Below are 22,616 nucleotides of genomic sequence, written 5' to 3'. Positions count from 1 at the left end.
CAACAGCTGCTGTCATTCAAGGGCACTGTAGAGGAGGCGCCCGCACACCAGAACTTTTAGAGGGAAAGTCACCTATCCGCGGCTTTCCTGTTGCTGCACATGTGACATCCTCGCAGTCATAAATACAATAATTAGACTAGACAGAAATGTAGTGCTAGAATTTTTGACGAAGCTGAAGCTCACCTAGCTAGACAATTAGGGCGGCACAAGCAATGCACTTCACTTGGCTTGTGGCATCTACCATGCCGCGCAAGTAACGATGCTTTCCACTTGTTTTGCATCCGCCGCCATTATTTTGACAGCGGAGAAGTACCAGCCTGTCTCTGTAACAATAAGAGGGGGGAATGCTCCTAGGGCCCCCTCTGAATTTGCCACTAGGTAGTAGATCTGAACGCCCGCCTGCGCAAAGTCGTCATTAACCAACTTAAAAGTACAAACCCTGGAAACCACATCATACGCTAGGTCGAAGACTGCCTGCATGACAAAGGAATTCGATTCTTAGGCCCGGATAGTCAAACATTAACGCCATTCCCAGTACGACGCTGAACACCATAGGGGCCTATCATATTGCCAAACCTGTAAGATCTGGCCATCGAGGGACTTCCAGCCCGGCTCAACATTCCCCACCTACCACAGGCAATATACGTCGAGGTTACCACCTGGCTGAGTTAGAGGTTGTCCTGCAGAACAAGAAGCCACGCTTCAGTCTGGCTTAGTGATGACCATATTACTAACAACGAATCTATTTTTTACGCATTCACTCGTTATGCGCGCAGCAGCCTCGATCAATTCGAATCAGCGCTTTCTGCTTGGCAGAAAGCGGTAACTTGGCAGGAAACTTGGCAGTAGCGCCGAAAGTGCAGTGCACGACAATAAGCATCATTCTGCTTATCCTGCGGGTGTTCTTCTGGACCGTTGAGCATCGAGCCCGAAAAGCGCTGAGCTACAGCGAATGCACACAGAGTACTACAAAGGAAAAGTTTAGCCTCGCAAGGAACGGACATTGTCTGCGCCTGCGACTTGAAATGACGGAGCCTATGTCACTGGTCTCTCCGTATAAAAGAAGCCACTCAAGCCCCGGAGCTTTCTCTTGGCAGTAGTGACGAAAGTGCAGTGCACGACACTAAGCATCATTATGCTTATCCTGCAGGTTAGTGCAAAGCAACTGTATTTGCATATATTCGTCCTTTTTTCGTCGCTGCTGCCTATTATCGTGAGGCTTATTGGGGCTATTTGTTGAATTTCTATTTTCTCGTCTGTTATTCCTAAGTGCGACTACCAAACTGTCGTAAGAACTGGCCTAGATGAAGGATGAACCACAGTCTGATTTTGCTAAAGTAAGAGACGAGATGTGGCATGAACTGAAATTGTTTCGTGAAGGTTTAGAAAGAGATCTACGAACAGAAAACCGCGAGCTCAAGAATGAGCAGAATAACATGGCAAAAAGTCTGGATTTTGCATTTTACGCAATTTATGAACTGAAAACAAAACTGGTGAAACGTACTGCAAAGGATGCTGAACTCGAGAGTGAAAACGCGGCTCTGCACGCTAAGTGTTCCTTTTTAGAAAGCACTGTTCAAAGCTCAGAAAACCGACTCGTGCAAACTGAGCAATACTCTCGTAAGACCAACCTAGAGATTCAGGGTGCAGTGAAGACCGAGAATGAGTGCTTGCGTCACCCACTTTCCAAACTTGGCTCTACGATCAATGAACCAATCGCTGTATCGGACATTGAAATGTGCCATCGTGTACCTGCACGCAGTAGTGATCGGACAAATATAATCGTCCAGTTCAAGAGACGTGCGAAGCTGGAGAGCGTTTTCCACAAAGCCAGAAAAATGCGTCTCACAAACACAGATCTTGGGTTGGAAGGCTCTCCTTCGGTGTATATGTGAATGAACACCTTTGCCCTGCCCTGAAGAAGTTTCTCGCGATGGCCGTGAAAACGCGCGCATCACTGTAAATCGGTGTGGTCGTTTAACGGCAAAATTTTTGCAAGACAAACTGACGACACGCCCGTTCTCCAGATAAGAAACGAGAGTGACGTCGAGAAAATAACGTCGAAGCAGCCGCAGGTGTAAAGTGAGGGAGTAGCACGAATTTGTGCACGGCGCAACTATGGCTGCTCACCATCGTCAAAATGGCTTATCAAGAGCTTGCTCTCCTGCGTCTCATTGCTGAGCAGGATGCATCGGCCACGGCTGTTTTGCATCTTAATGCGCGCTCAGCATGCGACAAGAGTGACGATATCATCCATTTTTTTGACACAATTTACTTTTAAGTTTAATGTGATCATGATATCGGAAACATGGTACTACAGTAACTGTGCTATGCTCACTTTACAAGGTTATCACCGCTTTTTTATTAATAGGCCCAGCAAAAAAGGCGGTGGTGTTGCACTTTTTGATGAAAGCTATGCAAAACATGAATTATTACCAGACTATACGAGAGTAACAGATGACTACAAAATACTCACTGTAAAGAGTAAAAAGAGGATAATATCTCTGGTGTATCGCCCACCGAGCGGCAATGTTGTCACCTTTCTAGATTTCTTTGGACCATTCCTACATTATGTAAGCATGAACAATTTGATTCTTGTGTATGGCGGTGATCTTAATACAGATGTACTTAAACAGAGTAACTCATCGTTTCAACTGAACACGTGCCTCCAGTATGCAGGTTTTGTAAATACAATAACCACACCAACACGCATTACAAGTCATACATCTTCTTTACTTTAGTATAAAGTGTGCAAACAGGGATAAGGTGCCTCAGAAAGGCTGGCCAACGTTTCCATAGGAAGACCTATCTTCGTCAAAGGCGGCCTCGTCATCCTCGGCATGTTGGTTATAAAGGGTTATTGCAGTGCCGTCACGTGCGGGTGTTGTCGCTGGTGGCTGGTTTTAAAGGGAGACCTTTGAGGTAGCGAGCGCTGTCGTCCGACGTCTGTGAGCTTCGTTCCCAAGACGAGGGGACCAGAGCGGGAGAGTGGGAACGCGGGGAGAAAAGAAAAGAAAGAAGCTTTTTCTTTACGTGCTCAGCTCCCAGGCGCTGAATTGACACGGACAGAAAAGACGACAGGACGTGTGTTACCTATCAACTGATGTAATTTTAGGAAGGAATCGCACTCCTGTTGGAAAAACGGATATAAACGAGAAATTATCGCTCGTGCAGACCAGCACTTTCCACATAGGCAGTTTCTCTTGAGCTCGGAGTAATCCACAGGGCGCTGACGCCGTTACCACCCTCTTTTACAATAAAGCTTTCTTCGATCATTTCCCGCGTGTCCTTATCAGTATTTATAAACATGATGAAACAATCGTTAAACACTGGTTCACACCCATAACTTCACATTGCACTGAAACATGCCTGTCTTGATAAGAGTTCAGCTTTTGCCTATGCTGTCTTAATCTGTCATTGAGGCATCTACCGGTCTGCCTTATGTAACTTTTTTGTGAGCGTGTTTGTTAAACGTACAAGTGTCTGCCCCATATGTTAACGCCGGTACAATGCAATGATTGTACAATTTTCTTTTCAGCGTCTTTAATATAGGCCATAAAATTTTCGCCCTCCTGCTACGCACGTCGGCGGAGCGTGCGCAGTGAGACGCGGCCAAACAGCTCTTCGAAACACGTCCTGTAAACAGTCCAAGTAACAAAACAAGACTCGTGGTTACGAAACCACAGCATTGCGACGTTTGTAAGGCAGAACAGGACATTGTGAAGTTTCTTAGCGTCGTCCCACCTGTGCGCGCTCTCCCTTCCAAACGACGACAGCCCATGTTCTACGTGATCGCTGCCGCTAAAGTAAGCGGGATCGCGCTGGTTCAACACACCGAACACAATGGGCGAGGGAGATTGGTCCGTACGTCTCTGGGTGGCTTCGTCAGGCATTGTCGGGGCAGTGAGAAACGTCCAGCTTCGAAGTTCCAGGCTAGAAAATTACCCCGCAGCCCCACCACTTTTATGAGAGGATTTATCGACGGCGAACGGTAGGCGAAAAACAGTTCGGTGCCTACTTGTCGTGACCTACGCTCGCGTGCCCCACTTCTGCTTGCTCCAGTCTCTTCACTGCAGCCAAACTATTACTGCAGGACAGTAAATTGGTGTTGTCAAGAGGCGTTATAGTTCAATTGCTAAAACGCTCAGATAGCAGAGCACCACAGCGAGAGGACACAGAGCTTCGGCAACACAGGCACAAAGCTTCCAACCACTCGTTGTCGTCGTCTTTCTCTAAGCAGTGCCTACTCCTCATTCTTCTTCAGTACAGTATGATAGTTAGGCCAACATCTCGGTAAAGCTCAGTTCTGGTACAACAGAAAAACAGAGAAGTTAACGGAGTAAGTTTGTGTCTAACATTCCGACTTTCTGGGCTATACCCTATAGCGTTCGCATTTACTGAAAAGTTATTGTAAGATTCAGCTTGGACCCCCTCCGTGGCCACTGAAGTAGCCGGGATTTGGACGCCCTAACCTCGAAACTATGTTTTTTCTCTCTTGATGGCTCATTTAGGTGCAATTTTCAGATTTTTTTTAATCCCAAGTTTAACCACAGAGCTTTATACCACAGGTTGCGTGCTTGGAAGTTTCCACGGCATGTGCATCGAGAATGCGCAAGATTGCCTCTGATGGCGGCGACATGAGCCTAAACATTTCGGAAGCAGAGGAAGAAATCGTACATTTACGCAGACGCTGCTCGAAAAAAAAAACACCACCCATGCACTCCGTACAGAGGATAAACCAGCGAAGCTGAAATGTGCGTCCCCGATGTTTATCACTAGTTAATTCCGAAGATTTATTGAACTCTCTCGATTATTGGTTACGTCATTAGGTTCCTCGATGAGGTTACGCACACGTTTGGCTTGGGTTTATCATAGTGCTTATTTGCAATGCCGCACATTGGGCTTCGCATGATCGCCACCACGGAAGGGTGCAATGAGCGGTTCACTGTATTAGTCCAGCAGTTTCATCAGTCTTTCTGAATTATGTCGCGCACTTGCATTTCGTACTGCATTACTCATGGTGTTTATGAGAGTCGGTTGTGCACAGCAGTGACGCACCGGGGCCGCACACTTTATCTTAAATAAATACGTGGATACATTTTTGGACCTATTGCGAAGTCGGAGAGAGAGACTGCTGCGCACGCGCTCTGCTGCGAGTCACTATACACTCTAAAAACTAAGAGAGTGCCGGGCACTCCCTTTGAGGGAGTAGCGGCTTGTCCCATATTTCACTCTCTTTTCGAGAGTAGATCGACCCTCTTTGAGAGAGAGTAGGTCAACTCCTGTTGACAGAGTTTTGTTACTCCACCGCAAGGGATTGCTAGTACTCTTCTGCAGAGTGATAATACTCTTCCCACAGGGAGTGCTAGTACTCTTCCGCAGAGTGGTAATACTCTCACCGTAGGGGTAATGGCACTCCACCAGACCGAGTACTTCTACTCCCCCAAACAGAGTGCTAGTACTCTTCCCAATACCCTCTTAGCGAAGTCCTGGCCACGCATGCAGGCAGGAAATCAGATCAAATTAGGGTCGCTGATACACCGTTCCCTAGGCGGCTCCTCAGATTCAGTGGCCCAATCCCAAGCGGCCTTCAGAATAGGCGTGAGCAATGTTACGCAGGATTTTAAAGTCATTTTTCCTGGCTATTTGCTGCCTACCATGAGTCGTGACTGCTCGGAATCGGCCTATGCGTCTCCCGAACGCCATTGCGGAGAAAAAAAAGCCAACGCACATTCAATCCGCAAATATCTTCGCATATTTCACAATCAGGAGACACATAGTCTAATTAGAACACAGTAGTCGAGGGAATCACACACTTACCTGGATAACCATATTGCTCTATACATCACGTGGATTCGAACCCGCGTACACTCGGCATCTATACAATTCAAAGCACACATCCTAACCATTACACCACAGAGCCACCACGCTCAGTCGTGTTGTTTTAGATCTTATATACACAACAAATGTATTTGAGGAATCTGCTGCAGTGGGTGGAGTTTCTCTGCAGTGTGCTGTGCTGTTGTGTACTGGAATACGTTTGCGTTTGCATCATTTCCATTCCTTGCTACGACTAACGGAGGAATACAACGTAGACGACGACGTGAGAACTATTCACGGCTTGTCGTCACCCCAGGAAAATAACAAATGTGCCGTTCAGCTCACGATCGAGTGCTTTTCCAGTTCATGCATTATATGTTCTCCGAAAATACGCGGGTACAAAGTATCGTGCCAACCATCCACGTATGTGAATTTAAGTCGCGCGTGTACTGGTGAGCATTTCTGTTTATTTTTTCCGCCAGTTCCATTCGTATGTGGTCAACTGCGACGCCAGTACCAGGCATTTCGACGTGCCTCACGCTGCCGTGTAGGCGTTCTTTTCAAGTGCATTAGTTTAGAGTTTGGTTCAGTCCGCTGTGAGCTGTTGTCCTGCATTAGCAGCGGATCGTTAGCGTTTTGAAGAGCATGTATTCCAGCATTTGGAGACTGCTTATGCCGATAGCCGCGTCACATGCATTGGCACGCATGTTTAAATGACTAATGTGTCCACTTGTTACGCGTGCACTGCTCGTATCCTGTGGCAGTGCTCGTTCTAAAAGCTTCGCAGACCATCTACATTCATACGTGTGTTCAATATATATGCACAGGATAGACTTGCCGGCTAGTTGGTTGAGCATTTTAGAAGAAACAGCGCAACACAAGGACGACGCAAAAACATGGACAACACCACGAAGCGCTGGTGTGGTTGATGCTTTTTTTCGTCCTGGTGTTTGCGCTGTTTTTTCTTCCACGATACAGGCACACCACAGGTAGGCGAAAGTTTAGGAGCATAGGGCGTTAACTTTGTTTTCCCCGTTTCCTCTCAGTGTGAATGGCACAATGCGCTGCCCGGAATTGCGCACGCTTACCCCCATATTCAGAAATGCATCATAACTTGAAGCACATGCTTCACTTGATCTAAATGACGCAAGTCGTGAACGCACCAAAAGAAAGGCAGTGAGCGTCCATGGGGGACGTTCGCACCAGGCGTCGTTTATATAAAGTCAAGCATGAGCTTTGTATTAATATACATTTCTGAACACGGGGGTTAGTCATCTACTTCTCACAGAAAATGTCGAAGAAACGCCCGCCAAAACCAGGCACATTCGTAAACCTAACTAGGCAATACGAAGCTCCATAGAAAGAGTGGTATTAAAAGCTTTCAGTATTTTTCTTTACTCCAAAATGGTTGCGCTCTCGTGGCTTCAATGTACAGAGATTGTGCAGCGTTAGCTAAAAAGCATGAATTTCCGAACTCCATGCCAAATTAAGCTTGTAAAATTATTTAGGTGCTAGAAACCAGCGTTTGTAGCGATCCTTGAAAACCCTTTATTTCTAAAATGCCATTTTCAAGGCATTGAAAACCCTGGAATTTTTAGAAGTACTGGAAAGTCCTTAAATTTGTACACTTGGCTAGACATAGCAGACATTGCCAAGTGTTATTTTTTCCCTTCTGTGACACTCTTCGCATATAGAAGGAAAGCGACATCCTTAAAGTTGAAATTACAAAGGAGCTGCAGATACCAGTTTTAGGCACATGGAACCGGCGACAAATGTACTTGGAGGAGCAGAAGCAGGAAGCTCAACAGTTGAGGCATTCAAAGAAAAGCCGTGATGAGTAAATTGAGAGCTACAGACACAATAAAAGGAAATTACAAATGACTATTGCTTATTTGGTGGTGAAAAGCTGAGGCAACAGATGACATCCCATACACTGTCAAACCAAACAGTATTCAAAAACTGCAAATGTTGCAGGTCCAAGTAGTTAATTGTGCTATCGCAGAAAAACTGAGCGCTTTCTTGAAATGCTTCCTTGTGTGCATTTAGTGATGGGCGGTGAAAGGCAAATTAGCAGTCTTTCAAATTTTGGACATCAGTGAATTGCGATTTGTTTTGTATTCTTTTGTTTGCATTAAAATTAACGATGTTGTTGAACAAGTTATTGCCTGTCCAAACTACTAAACAAATCGCACGAGGTCCTTGAAGTTACTGTGTCGGGGCCTCGAAAGTTCTTGAAAACCATTGCATTTTTTTCTTCAATATTGCTACGAACCCAGTTGAACAACTGTCATGGAGTAAAAACCTTGGCTGAACAGGGGCTTATACGAAGAGCACAGGAAGACTAGAAATGCAGTAGTAGGCATGGAGGGCCCTGAAAAAAATGTGCCACATCTGCTCGTCTGCCTTATGTTTCTGCATTGACTGTCACATTTTTAACAGAAGCTCACTTACTGTTCTACTCCAATAAACGCAACATTACCAACTCCAGTGTGGGGCAGTCCTTCAGCCAGTGCAGAACTCTTTCTGTACATCCCTGTCAGCTCTGTCATTTTTTCAGCATTGTAGTACAAGATTTGTTAAACTGGTTTCGCAGAATATGAGCAGTATACTCTTAAATTAGCTGTTTATTTGTATGCACAAGTTCAGGTCCTCAGTTTGGTTGCATGACAAATTGCCATACCTCAATAGATACAAGAAAAAATGTTATTAGAGTTTAAAAAAAAACAAAAAGTAATAATCACAACAATATAATGACATACATTTCTTTTGGTACGTATACAGCCCATGTCTTGTAACTGTATAAATTCAACTATACATCGCAAGTACTGTATCCTGACCACTATTATTCACAAGTGTAAAACCATCACAGCAATTCTTCAACAAATATCACAGTGATTAGTGACATACACTTTGTAACTGCTTTACATGAGCATAATGTATACAAATGGTCCCTGTGTACCTACACATGACTAGTGCCACCCGAGTACTATTACTCACAGGTGTAAAACCAACAAAGCAGTTCTTTAAAAATATCACAGCGCTTAGTGACGTACATGCTGTAACTCCCTTGTAAAAGCTTAATACGAACACGTGAGCACACAGAAAGCTAGCAGTGGGCCTACATGGAAATACCACCGCCTCAATACTAATTCACAAGTGTAAAACCAACCAAGCAGTTCTTTAAAGAATATCACAATGTTTAGTGACATACATTTTGTAACTAGCTTATATAAGCTTTATACAAACATGAGAACATACACAAAGCTATCGGTGCACCTGCATAGAAGTGCGGCCATCTGAACACTATTATTTGCAAGTGTAAGCTCAACAGAACAGTTCGTTATAGTGACGCCCATTTTGTACCTGCCTTATCCAAGCTTAGTGCAAGCACAAGAATGCGGAAAAAAATAAATTAAGAACTTGCTCTATGAATACACAAACAGATCAACACAAATGGTAAACACTGCTTTGAAGATACATGACCGTGACAAAGCGCAGTGCTGTGCCGGTTGAAACTGCCATCCACAAAAGTATTGAGCAATGCTTAAACCACACGCAATAAAGTGCTGATAGACTGCGTCTCTAACATACCTATATTAATTCAAATTTCTTGAATATAGGGCTCCCTTGCAGATAAGGCATCTGATCCAACTGACCTGATTTTACACCTGCTAAATGCATACAATGCACTCAGATATAACTGGTAATAATAATTATAAAAGGCATTTAAAAACTTGATAGTATGATGAAGATGCATGACTAGAAAAGTTCTGTCCCCCTCGTACGTGTTAAAAAGGTGCAAGTACGACACATGTTCTTTTTTTCCACAATTTTTGCATTAATGGACACCCGGGAACCTCGAACCCACAAAAAAAGAAGATACTGCTGTGTTAATAGTGTTATAATTTTTTGTGAAAGCTTTTTACAGACAAGTTGCAGTCTCGCTTCTGGAGGTTGAGCTGTATCATGCAAAATACCATGGAAAGTGGTCACATGGGAGCATGACACTATGCCATAATGTTCATTTCAGTTGACTCTCTTGCCCTACAAGTCACTGCTCACTGTGACCAGTGATGGAACAGCAGTGTCTATGTGATTTTCATCACACTTCTGTCCTATGCCATCCTTACCAGAGTTGGCGGCACACAGATACCCAAATTTCGATAGTGTTGCTTTTTCAGGTGCTTGTTCTCGATTTGCTCAATATCAGTTGGCACTTCAGCTGCATCAAACTTCTTTTTTACCTCTTCAACAACAACATAAACAACAATCTTATGACACCTGTGTTGTCCTTCTAGTTGCCTACAAAGACCAGTTAATCTAACAACAACACTGACAGTCTCTACTATCTTCTAATGGGGAAGAGGTGTGTCCCACCATGTGTTCCACATTGTTGTCGCTATGTGGGCTGGCTGGGGAGGCAGCAACTGTAATATGTTTTCATATCTTAAAGTGATGCTTGTTGCACACTTTGCACTTGCTGCACAAGAACAATGGCTCACAGTCGTGGTGAAAAGCTTTCGTATGTTGAGCAAATGAGTTGTATGCACTACAAAAAAGTCACAGTGATAGCACACATGTTGCTCTACCAGGCTTGGTGCAGTTCCTTCTGACACTGCTGCTGATGCTGACACACTGCTGCTTGCCTCGTACACTGTTGCAGCTGCAGTAGACATGGCCGTCTCTGTATCTATTGCTGCCGTGCCACCTGTCATGGTAACTTCAGGTGGTATCGGGCTCACTTCTGCAACAGAGATGTCGTTTGCCCCTTGAGGGCTCTCGTCATCAGGGCCAATAATTTCGTAGGCATTGTCTCCTGCATCGAAGAACCAATAACAGCGTGAATTAATAAACATAGCTCTAAAAAGTACGGACATCAAAACTTAACCACAAGCTTTGCACATCAGTGACCAGGCTTAATGAATAATACTTGCAGGAGGAGTTACACAATTGTGTGTGTACATTACAGTTAAGCCTCAGAAGAGATACTCAAGAGGCACGGGAAACATGTCTCTCAATACCAAAAATTTTAAAACACTGACGAGCCAGACTAGATCACTTTATTATGCATCATCACTAAAGTATGTTTAGATATATCTGAAGGAATAATTGCTCAGGGTGGCTTAAAGGGCCCCTAAACCACTTCTCGACATTTTTTGAACATTTCAAGTAAACACGCGCATCAAAATCAGAATGCCGTCACAACTGACGATGCCAAACGCCACAGTGCGTAGCACTGTGGGAGCACCACAATATGAAGAAAACGACTCCGTGCGCCTCTCTGGACCTATCCTGCACCCCCCAGTTTGTCCTGACAGCACCAGGCTGTCTCTGATGATTCACCAGTTTCCGGTGCTGTCGATTGGTCGAACGAAAGTGTACGACTGCCGGCAAGGCCTGCAAGCAAATACACACTCCTTCCTCGTCGCGTTGCTCGCGATGCCATTGTGGGCAGCCAATGGGGGCAAAGAACAGAAACGCCAACAGAAGGGTCTCCCTATGAGGCTCTTCAACTAGAGTCACCATACAGTTCCATTGTATTGGCGAGGTCATTAGCGCCACCCCTCGCAGGACGACGGGCCTGCGCAGCAGCAACAGAGCTCGTTGGTGATGGCCTGTCCCGTAACATTTGGAGGTGTACTAGGCGAGGAAAAGACGATACTATCCAGATGGCGTGTACCAGATGAAAGAGTAAAATGAGCGGGGACTACTTTTTGATAATAAAACACGTAGCTCCACTACTACTGCACCGTTTCGAAAAACTCTCATGGCTACGTGTTCGTTGCCTTAACATGTGTAGCGTTCCTAACTAGAACGGCAACAGAAATGACATCATCTAAGTGAGACGGGTGTCGTCCGCCATTTTATTCCAACTTCTTCCTTCTCACTTCTCCCCTAGCACCTTCCTTCGTCTTCTTTCATGCGTCCAGCGCAGACCGCTTCACTCTTCCTGATTTCTTTTAATTACACCTCCTGGGGTAATACTTGAATACGTTTCCAATAGCGGCGCACTCCGTTTGGCCCGAGGCTCCGGTGTACCAGACATTCTTCAATATTCCATGCTGGCATGCAGTCTTAATAACTTGAAATGGTCCGTAATATTTTGAATTTGAGGGCACAGCTCCTTTCCTTACAAGGACATAGTCTCCAGGCTGTATGTCCGGTATCTCGCTACTGTGCCTTTTATCAAAGTTTCGCTTCATGCGGCGCTTGTAGATCTCCTGTTCTTTGACAGTTTTCCTTACTTCCGCAAGTTCGAGGTTCTCTAGGAGACCTAGCTCACGATCTGCAGGAAGTATGGGCGCTGTACCTGAAGTTACAAAATGAGGGCTGCAGCCTAAACTCGTGGTGTATGATCTGTTGTGATGCTTCACAGCGGCCTCGAGACAGCACTTCCAGCCACCAGCAAAGTCTGGATACATCTTCAGATACTGTTTGATGTCTCGTATGGCACGTTCCGCTAGGCCGTTTGCTGCCGGGTGGTATGGAGAAGAATACTTTATCATGATGCCGTGCTCCTGGGCCCACTTTGATAATTTGGCACTCCGAAAAGCCGGCCCGTTGTCGCAGACGAGCGTCTTTGTGTGTTTAAAACACTCAGCTTTGAGGAGGTCTATTACGCTGTTTGCGTCTTCTTTGCCAGCTTTAGCCGCAATCGTCCGTGTGCACTCATCTATGGAGAGCAAGAAAGCTTGCGTTCGCTTGACTCCTTCCCCCTTCTTTTTGAGCTCCGCGAAGTCCAAATGAATTACTTCGAACGGGATGCTTGAATATTCAGGGTTTGTCATAACGTCTGTCGATTGCTTGAATTTAACTTTGTTCACCTGGCAGAGGTGGCATGTGCGGATGTAATGGCTGATGTCGTTTTTCATGCCCGGCCATGTGAATCTCATGAGCAATTTCTTATAAGTGCGCCAGAAGCCATCATGTCCACCCGATTCAGGGGTGTCGTGGTATAGATGAAGAATCCTTGGAATCATAGTTGGTGGTACGTGATACTTTCCATTGATAAACTGGAGCTCTTCTGTACCTTCCCATAGCTTAATATGATTGATTGTATCTGAATTATTGCTTGATTCCTGTACAAGTAATCTTGATAGTGCGTCAGCGTCAGTGAGGAGTGGGCCAGGACGGTGCGAAATTACGAAATCAAATTGTTGCAGATAGTTCACCCATCTAGCAATGCGGCCTCTTGGCTGGGCCATGCTCAGAAGTTGAGTCAATGCTTGATGGTCCGTGAAAAGTATGAATTTGGCACCTTCCAGGTAAGTACGAAAGTACTGCACAGTTTTTAAGACGGCCAGAGCTTCCTTTTCTGTGGTACAGTAATTGATTTCGGCGGGTTTCAGGGTATAGCTGTAGTACCCCACGACGTAGTGTTTGGTTTGATCAGCTTGTTTGGATGGCTTCTGGTATAGAACTGCACCGGTAGCATAATGTGATGCGTCCGTGTTCAGCACGAAAGGCAAGGAAAAATCCGGTATTCGCAAGATGGGGTCCGACGATATTAGTTTTACAAGCTCACGATAGACAGCTTCGCACTTCTCGTCCCAATGAAAAGGCACGTCTTTCTGAGTTAAACGTGTGAGGCACCTTGTTCTCAGTGCGTAGTCTTTGATAAACGCCCGGAAGTGTCCTGCAAGGCCAAGAAAAACGCGCAGGGAGTGCACATCATAAGGCTTTACCAGCTTGGAGATTCTCTCTACCGATTCTTGCTTGGTGCTTTTAGTCTGTCCATCAAACACCCTGCCAAGAAATACTACGGTATCTTGAAAGAACGCACTTTTCTTGAAGTTGACTTTGAGTTGGGCAAGACTGAGGGCATGAAGAACTTTTGAAAGATGACTACGGTGTTCGTCCTTTGTCTTTGAGTAGATGATGATGTCGTCGATGTACACATTGCAAAATGTGCCCAGGTAAGGTTTCAGAATGTCCGTCATAATCTTCTGAAACCACGCAGGGGAGTTTTTCCAACCAAATGGTAGGCGGTTGTACTCAAACAAGTCAAATGGGGTTATGAACGCGGTGTACTTCTTCGTTTCTTCACTTAGTGGAATCTGCCAAAAGCCCTTGCAGGGATCTATTCGTGAAAACCAATGGCAACCACCGGTTTCGTCAATGATGTCGTCGATTCTCGGCATTGGATAAGGTATCAATTCAGTTTGACGATTGAGAGCCCGGTAGTCTGTGCAGAGGCGGAATGTCCCGTCTTCTTTAGGTGCAATAGCGATAGGAGAAGCAAATGGGGATACAGAAGGCCGGATGATACCTGCGTCTAACATTTCTTGCAACTCCTTTTTCAGCCACACCTTTTTATCTCTGGACATATTATAGGGGGTTCTACGAACCACTGTTTTATCTGCGAGCTCGAAAGGAACGACATGGGATTTCATTGCTGGAGGGTAGCTTCCTATGCATATAAGCTCTGGGTACTTAGTCTTGATGTCTTCGTGGTGAAAAATTAGCCTTGATACACTAGGTTCTTCACCAGGGTCTTCTGTTCTTATCGTGTCTTCGGCCATTACCTTGTCATCCCAATAGAGGTTCATCTTAAGTTTTTTCATGTCTGGACGGGACAAAAGAAAATCGTAGGTGACATTGGGAATGGCCAATACGTCACTGGTAATAGCATTTCCTTGAAATTCAATAGCCAGGGTTACCCATTCGCTATGCATTGTCACTGACCCATCGTAGGCTTGGACACGCAATGTTCTACCAGCGTGCAGACGACTGGCATCCACTCGAGTCTTGTTGATAATAGATACCGAAGCTCCACTGTCAACGAGAGCCTTCACTTCAATGCCATCTACCTTAATGGGGGCGTACAATAAGCTTGACGACACCAAATATACTGTCTCACTGAAGCTCTTTTTCTGGGGCTTGTGATGCACGGTAGACAGATTATGTGGAAGTAGGTTGCCGTGAACTGCGGTAATTGGTTCTTCACCATCCTCACAGTCATGATTTACGCTTCCCAGAGATTTGTTTATGAAGCTGTGTTCACATTCAGTTGACGGCAACGACTCTAGATTGGCATCAAGTTGCTCTGTTCTACCATCTTGCTGTCTTCTCGATGTAATTCTTGGCACTGAGGTCTGTAGAAAGTTCAGAAGGTCATCAAACGTTCTTGGACCTTTGAGCTGGACATGACAACGGATCTCGATACACAACCCTTGCGTTATCAAAGCTACAACAGCAGAAGACGACAGCTTCGGTTCTGCAGAATACAACAGGCGACGCTTCTCAAGACAGTACTCAAGCAGAGAGCCACCTGTATAACTGAACCGCAGTGCCGCATCCCATCTTTCTACTGCGTTGCCTTCGAAAGCCCCTAAAAAGTTGCTTTTCCACAGTTCCCAACATGTTTTTCCATAATCCATGAGTTGCACGTCATACCATTTTCTGGCTATACCGCCCAAATAGCGGCGCATATGCAAAATCTTTGTGTCGTCGGAGTGCCACAGATTCTTGTCACAGGCGTACTCGAAAAAACACAGCCAGTAGTGTGCATTTTGCGATTTTCCTTCAAAAACATCTGGTTCAACAATACTTCGTGCTGACTGCTCTCGACTAAGCGCTTGGACGAAAGTTCTCATTATTTCGATCTGTTGTATAATGTTCCTTTGCAGTTCCATAACACTCAAGTCTAGGCTCACCTTCCCGGCAGGCATTTCCTCTTTGAGGGTGCCACGTCGTATGGGTTCCAGAACGAGTTCGCTCAGTGTCTGCAGTTGTAGATTCACTGTCACCGATCCTGTTTGCACGAGGGCTTGGCGGCTGATTGCAGCTTGTTGCAGTACCACGTTGATCAGCGCGGTAGAACTAACTTCAAGAGGAAGGTCCGTCGCTGGCTCACCGTGCACTTGGTATCGGGTGAACACAACAGACTTTGATGACGCCTGGTCGACGAAAAACGTCACCCGCATCGCTGGTCTTCGAAAACTGTCGGCTGCGCCAAAATGTAGCGTTCCTAACTAGAACGGCAACAGAAATGACATCATCTAAGTGAGACGGGTGTCGTCCGCCATTTTATTCCAACTTCTTCCTTCTCACTTCTCCCCTAGCACCTTCCTTCGTCTTCTTTCATGCGTCCAGCGCAGACCGCTTCAACATGTACAACTGCAACACCGCAAATAAATTTCAACCTCGGTGGCTTAGGGGACCTTTAAAGAAGACATTCACAGCTTTTTAGTGACTGTAGATTGTGTTAGCTTCCTTCCTAACTTCTGGAAGTTAAACACTTCACTTTGCAAGCCTTGTTGCTCGCAGTGCCTTTGAGGTGCTCTTAGACGCTCGTCAGCTTCAACTGTCGACACTTTCTGCCCTGCACTGTCCTCGTTGCCTTCCTTTCCTAGTCCATGCTAAAGAGACATGCGCAATTGACTTGTGTGAGGATTGCGTGATCTTTACGCCCTTCAGAGCACACAAGGTGCATGAAGTGAATGTGTCTGGGTTGTGTCCCTTCGAAGTAGTGAATACTTAAAAAGTCGTTAGTAACAAAGGTGTCTCCTGTGTACAGTGTTGTTAACGTGGCAAACATCGAAAAACCAACCAAACCATTTTCATATGTCTCTTACAACCAAGCGTATCTTGTAATGAGATTCTACTGTACTGAATATTTTTCATCTATGGACCATCTGCATGTACATATAGTCACAAAGACATGTTGTGTGGAATGGCGAATCAGGAAAGACCTCGTACTCTTACTTTTTGTCCCTAACATAAGCAGCTGATAACAATATCATAAAAAGCAGGTAATGAGGCTAGCATGGAACATAATCCTTCAGCTCTAAACAGTTTTTTGGGCCCACATCATTCCCTCATGACATAAGGAAACAACTTGATTGCAGTAATGGCTGCATGTGATCTGAGTTGATTGAAACAAACAATACGTAAGCTTGCCCTGTATGTAATTTTATCGGAGTGCTTTTCAGATGTCCTGCTGGCGATCCTGGCTACACGATGTTTCTCATGCTTTTTGGCACGATTCCTTTCTTTTCCACTCCACTTTTTTCTGGTTTTGTCCCCTTTCCCTTACCCTGGCGCAAAATAGCACACCTGAAGTATCAAATCTGTTGAATTATTGTGTGTATCAAACCTGTTAACATGTGGGCTTCTCTGTGGTCAGTGTTGTATTTTTGCGCTGTACAAGTCAATTCAAAATGAAAGATGGAATGTCCCTGCCTTTAGTTTAATTGTATGTGTGTGTATATATATATATATATATATATATATATATATATATATATATATATATATATATATATATATATATATATATATATATATATATATATATATATGTCTCCCTCATGTTTTGAAATATATGTACATTCAGGAGTGCCTGCATGCTCTTCTCCCCTGCTCCAGTGACGAAAAGGAGAGCCTTTTTATTTACCATAGTAAAACATTCACAGGTTTTCACTGTGCCCATTACATCACTTATCATATGGATCTGTCACAATACAGAGTAGCAGTAGTCCATAATACTAACCCATCCCAACATACCTATAAATTAGCACATACCGACATGCTGTGAAACAGCTGTTGCAAAGCCGCTGGTGCTGGCAATTTCCACAGCACTGCAGTGGTACAGCCGAGTGCCACCTGTATAGTGACAAATGCATATGCATGTTAGTAACTCACTAGTTGCTTATGGTTTCATAAGCTTTACACTACACAATAAAGTAATCTAGACAACCTTGTTGGAACAAATACATATAATTAGGACACCATTTAAAGACTAACACAATTAATTGCTCCCAATCTCTCACTCACTAAGGGATTCACTACTGAAACATCGGTGGAGAGCTCAGATTAACACAGCCTGTAAAGGACAAGCTTTCTTTGAGGAAAATAGCTATAACGGCGGTTAGTTTTTTTGATCATTTTATGTGCTAGCTTTGATTTAAATGTCATGCAGTACTATCAAATATGAAGTGCCGCATTTCTAGCAGCAGAAGGCGTCGTCAGCCTCATGGTACAACTGATTTTTGCACTGTTTGTATCAGTGAGCCTACACATGCAAAGAAAAGCGACTTCACACATACATATACAGTGCCAAGTGCACTCCTCCTTCTGAAAACGCAGCCGCCAGTTCCAATGGTGCTAAAAGGAAAGGTTATATAGAGTGCGAGACTGCATGGAACTACCACTTATGACTGTAAGTGTATGATCTGCTGATTGGAGAGGTAGTCACATGCTATTTCTAGTCTCTTTTAGAAGCATTACTAAAGGATGAATTAAAATCTATTCATAAGTCACGAATTTCGCGCATCCACAGTTTGGTTAGATACCTTGTGAGAAAAAGACATGTTTACCTGGAATAGCAACCTTTTTTCCCGCTGCAAAATTTTCCTTCGAATTAATAAAATAACTTTACAGCGTCATAATATATTGTGTTTCTCGCAACTACTTGCCGGCAGTGGCAAGTTACAGTGTTTATATCTGACTCATTGGGCGACAATACTGCCAAACACAAATGCTTCACGAACACGAGAACACGTCCCTCGCAGAGAATAGCAACCATATATGCCTCTGTGAGACATGATCGCACCTTTGTGGTCAAAATGTACATTAGAACGACACCACCATCTCATTAAAAAAAAAGCCTCAGTACAAGGCAGTAGCCAACTTCATAATGTGAAATTGCAACTGATGTCCACTTACTGGTGGCCTGTGTTCGAGTCACTTCTGGCAGTTGACTGGGTGCTGAGAAATGCACGTCCTGGGTTGTCCCTACAAAACATACAGGGTTATGTCAAATGTTGAAAATATATATACACCGGCATTTCATAAGTTGCAAAACAAATGAGTAAACTAATAAACAACTGTAATGTAAACAGAGTACACATGATAAGATAGGCTGTCAACAGGTAATGCATTACGCGAAAAACCTAATGCATAGGAATGACTTTATGTATACACACGAAGCTGACACACAATTTCATTCGCTCTAGGTTTTTCCGTGCAGTATATTCAAATCATTATGTCTTGTGGTTAGAGCAAAATTAGTGTAAATGACGCACTAAATTATGTACCCTGGAAAACTTTTCTTCAATATGCACCTGTGCGCGCTTCGAATGAGTAGCGTTGTAAAATTTACGTACATGGCATTTAACATAGTTGCTGAACACGGATTTCCTTTGCCCTGTGTCGTGTACAGTGAGCTACATATATCTGAGCCCCCCCCCCCTTTTTTTTGTACTAGCCATACTGCGTGCCATTGCACCTATACGCACGTAAATAAACCTCACGACACAGAAATAAAAAAAAAGTGCCAATCACCCATGCCTGCATGTTGTAGTGGGCCTAACCTAACCAAGCATGGGCTGTTTTTTATAGTAAACACAGGCACCGTGCTCATTGCGAGTATGTATCATGTCACTCAGCAAATATGCAATTTCATTGTACCACTATTTTTTTATCATATGGATGTATCTGTTGAGAGGCAAGACAAAAAGCAGTCACTTCTCAGAACTAATCAGCTTTTTTTAAAACACATTTCTAACCTTTCAATGACACTTGCTGCTATGTGTTTGTCTCCAGAGAGCATACTTGATTTGACTTTCCAATCGGAGACATTACATAAATATACCATGTTAAGATGACTGCCTGGAGCACGTAAGAATTTTCATCTTGGGGTAACATACTGTATCTTGATTTTGTTTACATTTGGTCAAATGGTACACCCAATATACCCACATACTAGTTTTCTTGTCCAAATTGTATGCCAATGTGTTTCGATTTTTTGGCATTGGCTCCTCTGCACTGGCTCTTTCACATCCTCGTGTCCTTGCAGCTGCTTTCTTGCGTTATATAAAGCGGGTGCCTGAAAAATATTGTATGCAAAAGTCAACACAAGGGCATGGTGCAAAACAACATCAAGACAGTCAAGGCCATGGCAATAAAAGAAAGTCTTAGCTCTTAGTCTTCTTAGTGAAATGCATGTAAAACATCCAAATGACTGCAACAGTCAACTGCTAAATTAACTTCAATTTTAGATTTAAACAAACAAGAAATAACGGACAGTTCATCCTCGTTTGGCACGAATGCTAGAATACTCCTGCTAATGAATAGAATATTGGTCATTCTCAGACATCATAGGTCTGTCATGAGTCTGGTGTATCGCAAACACCACTTGTGACACATCTTAAGCACGTGCCCAGTGTGCCCCCAACACCATCCCTGGTTGTGCCACTGCTGAAGCCATAATTTGAGGATTATAGCTGCAAACATGATGCTGAGTAGGGATGAAAATATTGTCCTTCAGTTCAATGGATATATGGATGTGCCTATAAAAAAGGGCAACAAGGCTTATTATGGCAAGCTTACCCACATTTCAATACTAACAAAAAAGCTCACTGCAGCCTGCATCTAAGCTTACTAAAAGGCATGAACTTATTTCATGTATGAGGTGCGCAACGGAGTTAATTTTTGACAGACCCGACTACTGCTGCAGTTTGAAATTTAGCATTTTAGATTCTTGAAGGCATGTAAAAGTTGCAGTTAAACCGCAGTTATTAGTTTATTACACCAACCTGTTGTTCTGTGTACGACAGACTGGTAACACGGAATCAAAGCAACATTTTATTTTGATATTATTTCTCTACTAAAAATATTCAAGCGATAAACACATTTTGATCTGCCATGCAATAGCAAAATACACACATTACACTTGTAACCCCCAGAGGAAGGCTGATTGAGCTATTCATATGACATAACAACTGACACGCCAACTAATATTAGCAAATGCACAGGCATGTTCAAAACAAGCGTATGCAAAGCGCCCTTGCAATTGTAATTCCACACAGCAGTCGTTATATTCAATGCTGATGCATAACTAGCTGCTCGACAATTCACCGAGTTCGTAGACATAAGCATCCTTTCAGTTTCGCACCGTGCACGAAAACCGCAACAGGAGACAAAACCAGACCTACCTATAATCACACCATTTCAATACATGAGCAAAAACAGTTCAGTCTTAGGGATAAACACTGTGAGAGCGATTTAGTGCGCGACGGCGACGAGCGACGGCTTCGAGCGACAAAACGGGCCGTCGCTTGAACAGATGGCTCGGTTCTGGAAATCTAGAAATCGTCGCTCGTCGCCCGAAAGTGCTATGAGCGACTAGCCAATAGCGCGAAGCCGGAACTGGATGTATGTACATCGCTCAAATACTACCGATTGTCGCGCGGAACGAGCGAATAATTCAATTTTTATACGTGCAAGGATAAGAACCTACGGCAAGACCTCCGCAAATATTTTATGCTACTTTTTATAGTAAAATACATCAACGTAAATTACTAAAGCATGCGTCACGCGTGATTGCAGCCCTCATGCCGGCAACACCGGGGAGGCGTCGCTCAATATCGTCGCTCGCACGGAGTACGACTTGTAGGCGACGAGCGAACGCGACAGCCATCTCCATCGCGTCGCTTGTAGCTGCCGCGCGCAAGATCGCTTATATATGGGGTTTATACTTTTTTCAGCATAAAACATGGATTCCTCATGCGTTTTCAGAAAGTTCAAGATAACGCGCCTAACTGACCTCTTGCAGCATGCAGCTGAATGCCTGCGGCAAAGTTTTTCTAACTAGCACTGGTGCTGCACGTAACTTCAGTGGTCGCAGATTCCCCCTGCGCGAAACACCGTCAAGCGCGCGGTTTATTTATAAAAAAAGCACGCTGCCAGCAAAACGACGCCTTCTGTTATGTGATTCCTTAGTTCAACAGCGTTCCGTACACAGTAGACTGCCAAACTGAATAAATTCAAACACACAAAATGCACGCTAATCAAGCTCCGCATAGGCTCGGAATCACGGGCTGGTGAACGAACCATTTTAAGCGTCCTCTCGCCTGGCGTCTTATTGAACATACCATAGTTCTGGCAGCGTTTGCGATCTTTAAAGCTCTTACGGACAACGGCAAAGTGATAAAATCACATGCAGTTATCGCCACGACTGGCTTTTTCTATTGACATCGAGAGACACAGCGCGTATGCCTAGTCCTTTGTCAATCGCGTCGGCTAAGCGCAGCGACGACTTCCTGGCGATAGCATGACATATACGGAGAATGTGCACCTAAGTTAGAATTCACTTACCGTGGAGGATTTGTTGTTATATCCAAGGCATGACGAACGACTGTCGTGTTTTCGTGGCAACGCGAGATCGCTGATACACGATCTCCCCTGGCTGCAGGCCTGCGTCGGTGCGCGCTGTACGGATCACCTTTCTCCGGTGCTGTGTTGTTCCGCGATCTTGAGCGCGCGCGCGCGCGGTGGAGAACTCCGAGTGAAAAAGTAGAGCGCTCGCTACGCATTCCTTTGAACTGCGGCGGCCTGTTCTCTTAGAAGTAAAACGATGTGTTCTTTGCTCAGCGAGCGTGCATGAATGATACATTGCCATGTTCGGGGCCAGCCACCTACAGTTGAAGCAGAAGATTACGCTACGTTTTGTTCTCTATTGCCGCAAGAGTAGAACAACTCTCTCTCTCTGAAGGGGAGAGTGAAAAGCACATTTCACTCTCTCCTTGGTGAGAGAGTGAACAATGCATTTCACTCTCCTCGACATTTTGCGAGAGTAAAACGACGCTTTGAAGAGTGAACCGGACGCTTCACTCCTGCGATACCCTTCCTAGTTTTTAGAGTGTAGGTGTAGCCAATGGCGCGCCGCACCTTCTGTGGGAGGGTTTCTGCGGTCGAAGCGCGAGCGTTTCGCCTATATGGCCTGTACAGCTTCGCTGCGAAACGTAAGATACCGAAGTGGCTAGCGTCCACGTAAGCATCGAACTCGCGAG

General features: G+C 44.5%; 1 protein-coding gene across 3 annotated transcripts; it reads right to left on the bottom strand.

Annotated features, from left to right (window-relative positions):
* Positions 1 to 9,563: 9,563 nt before the first annotated feature.
* Positions 9,564 to 22,025, bottom strand: LOC135917215 (uncharacterized). 3 transcript variants are annotated; one of them, XR_011507213.1, is made up of 5 exons: positions 21,922 to 22,025; positions 19,525 to 19,651; positions 18,490 to 18,558; positions 17,347 to 17,427; positions 9,564 to 10,636 (listed from the first exon to the last, which is right to left on the bottom strand). XR_011507213.1 is itself a non-coding variant. In XM_065450738.2 (5 exons), the coding sequence occupies exons 2-5, from the start codon at positions 19,575 to 19,577 to the stop codon at positions 10,173 to 10,175; spliced, it is 663 nt and encodes a 220-aa protein (XP_065306810.2). In that variant the 5' UTR covers positions 19,578 to 19,651; positions 21,922 to 22,025; the 3' UTR covers positions 9,564 to 10,172. The 3 variants fall into 3 exon arrangements, 1 of the variants encoding a protein (XP_065306810.2); XM_065450738.2 differs by having other exon boundaries at positions 19,529 to 19,651; XR_010569229.2 differs by lacking the exon at positions 19,525 to 19,651 and having other exon boundaries at positions 21,922 to 22,015.
* Positions 22,026 to 22,616: the final 591 nt, after the last annotated feature.

This window comes from Dermacentor albipictus, chromosome 7, assembly GCF_038994185.2.
Source record: "Dermacentor albipictus isolate Rhodes 1998 colony chromosome 7, USDA_Dalb.pri_finalv2, whole genome shotgun sequence".
Lineage (NCBI taxonomy): Eukaryota > Metazoa > Arthropoda > Arachnida > Ixodida > Ixodidae > Dermacentor > Dermacentor albipictus.
The sequence above is the reverse complement of the archived record's forward strand: the minus strand, read 5'-3'. Positions and strand labels throughout refer to the sequence as shown.

What these genes read in the sequence shown, in the direction of transcription:
- LOC135917215 (XM_065450738.2), bottom strand. Translation starts at nt 19,577, where the DNA reads ATGCCAAAAAATCGAAACACATTGGCATACAATTTGGACAAGAAAACT. An exon ending in CAATTTGGACAAGAAAACTA is followed by an intron (nt 18,559 to 19,528) that starts GTATGTGGGTAT and finishes TATGTTTTGTAG; the next exon opens with GGACAACCCAGGACGTGCAT. An exon ending in AGCTGTTTCACAGCATGTCG is followed by an intron (nt 10,637 to 17,346) that starts GTATGTGCTAAT and finishes TCTTCGATGCAG; the next exon opens with GAGACAATGCCTACGAAATT.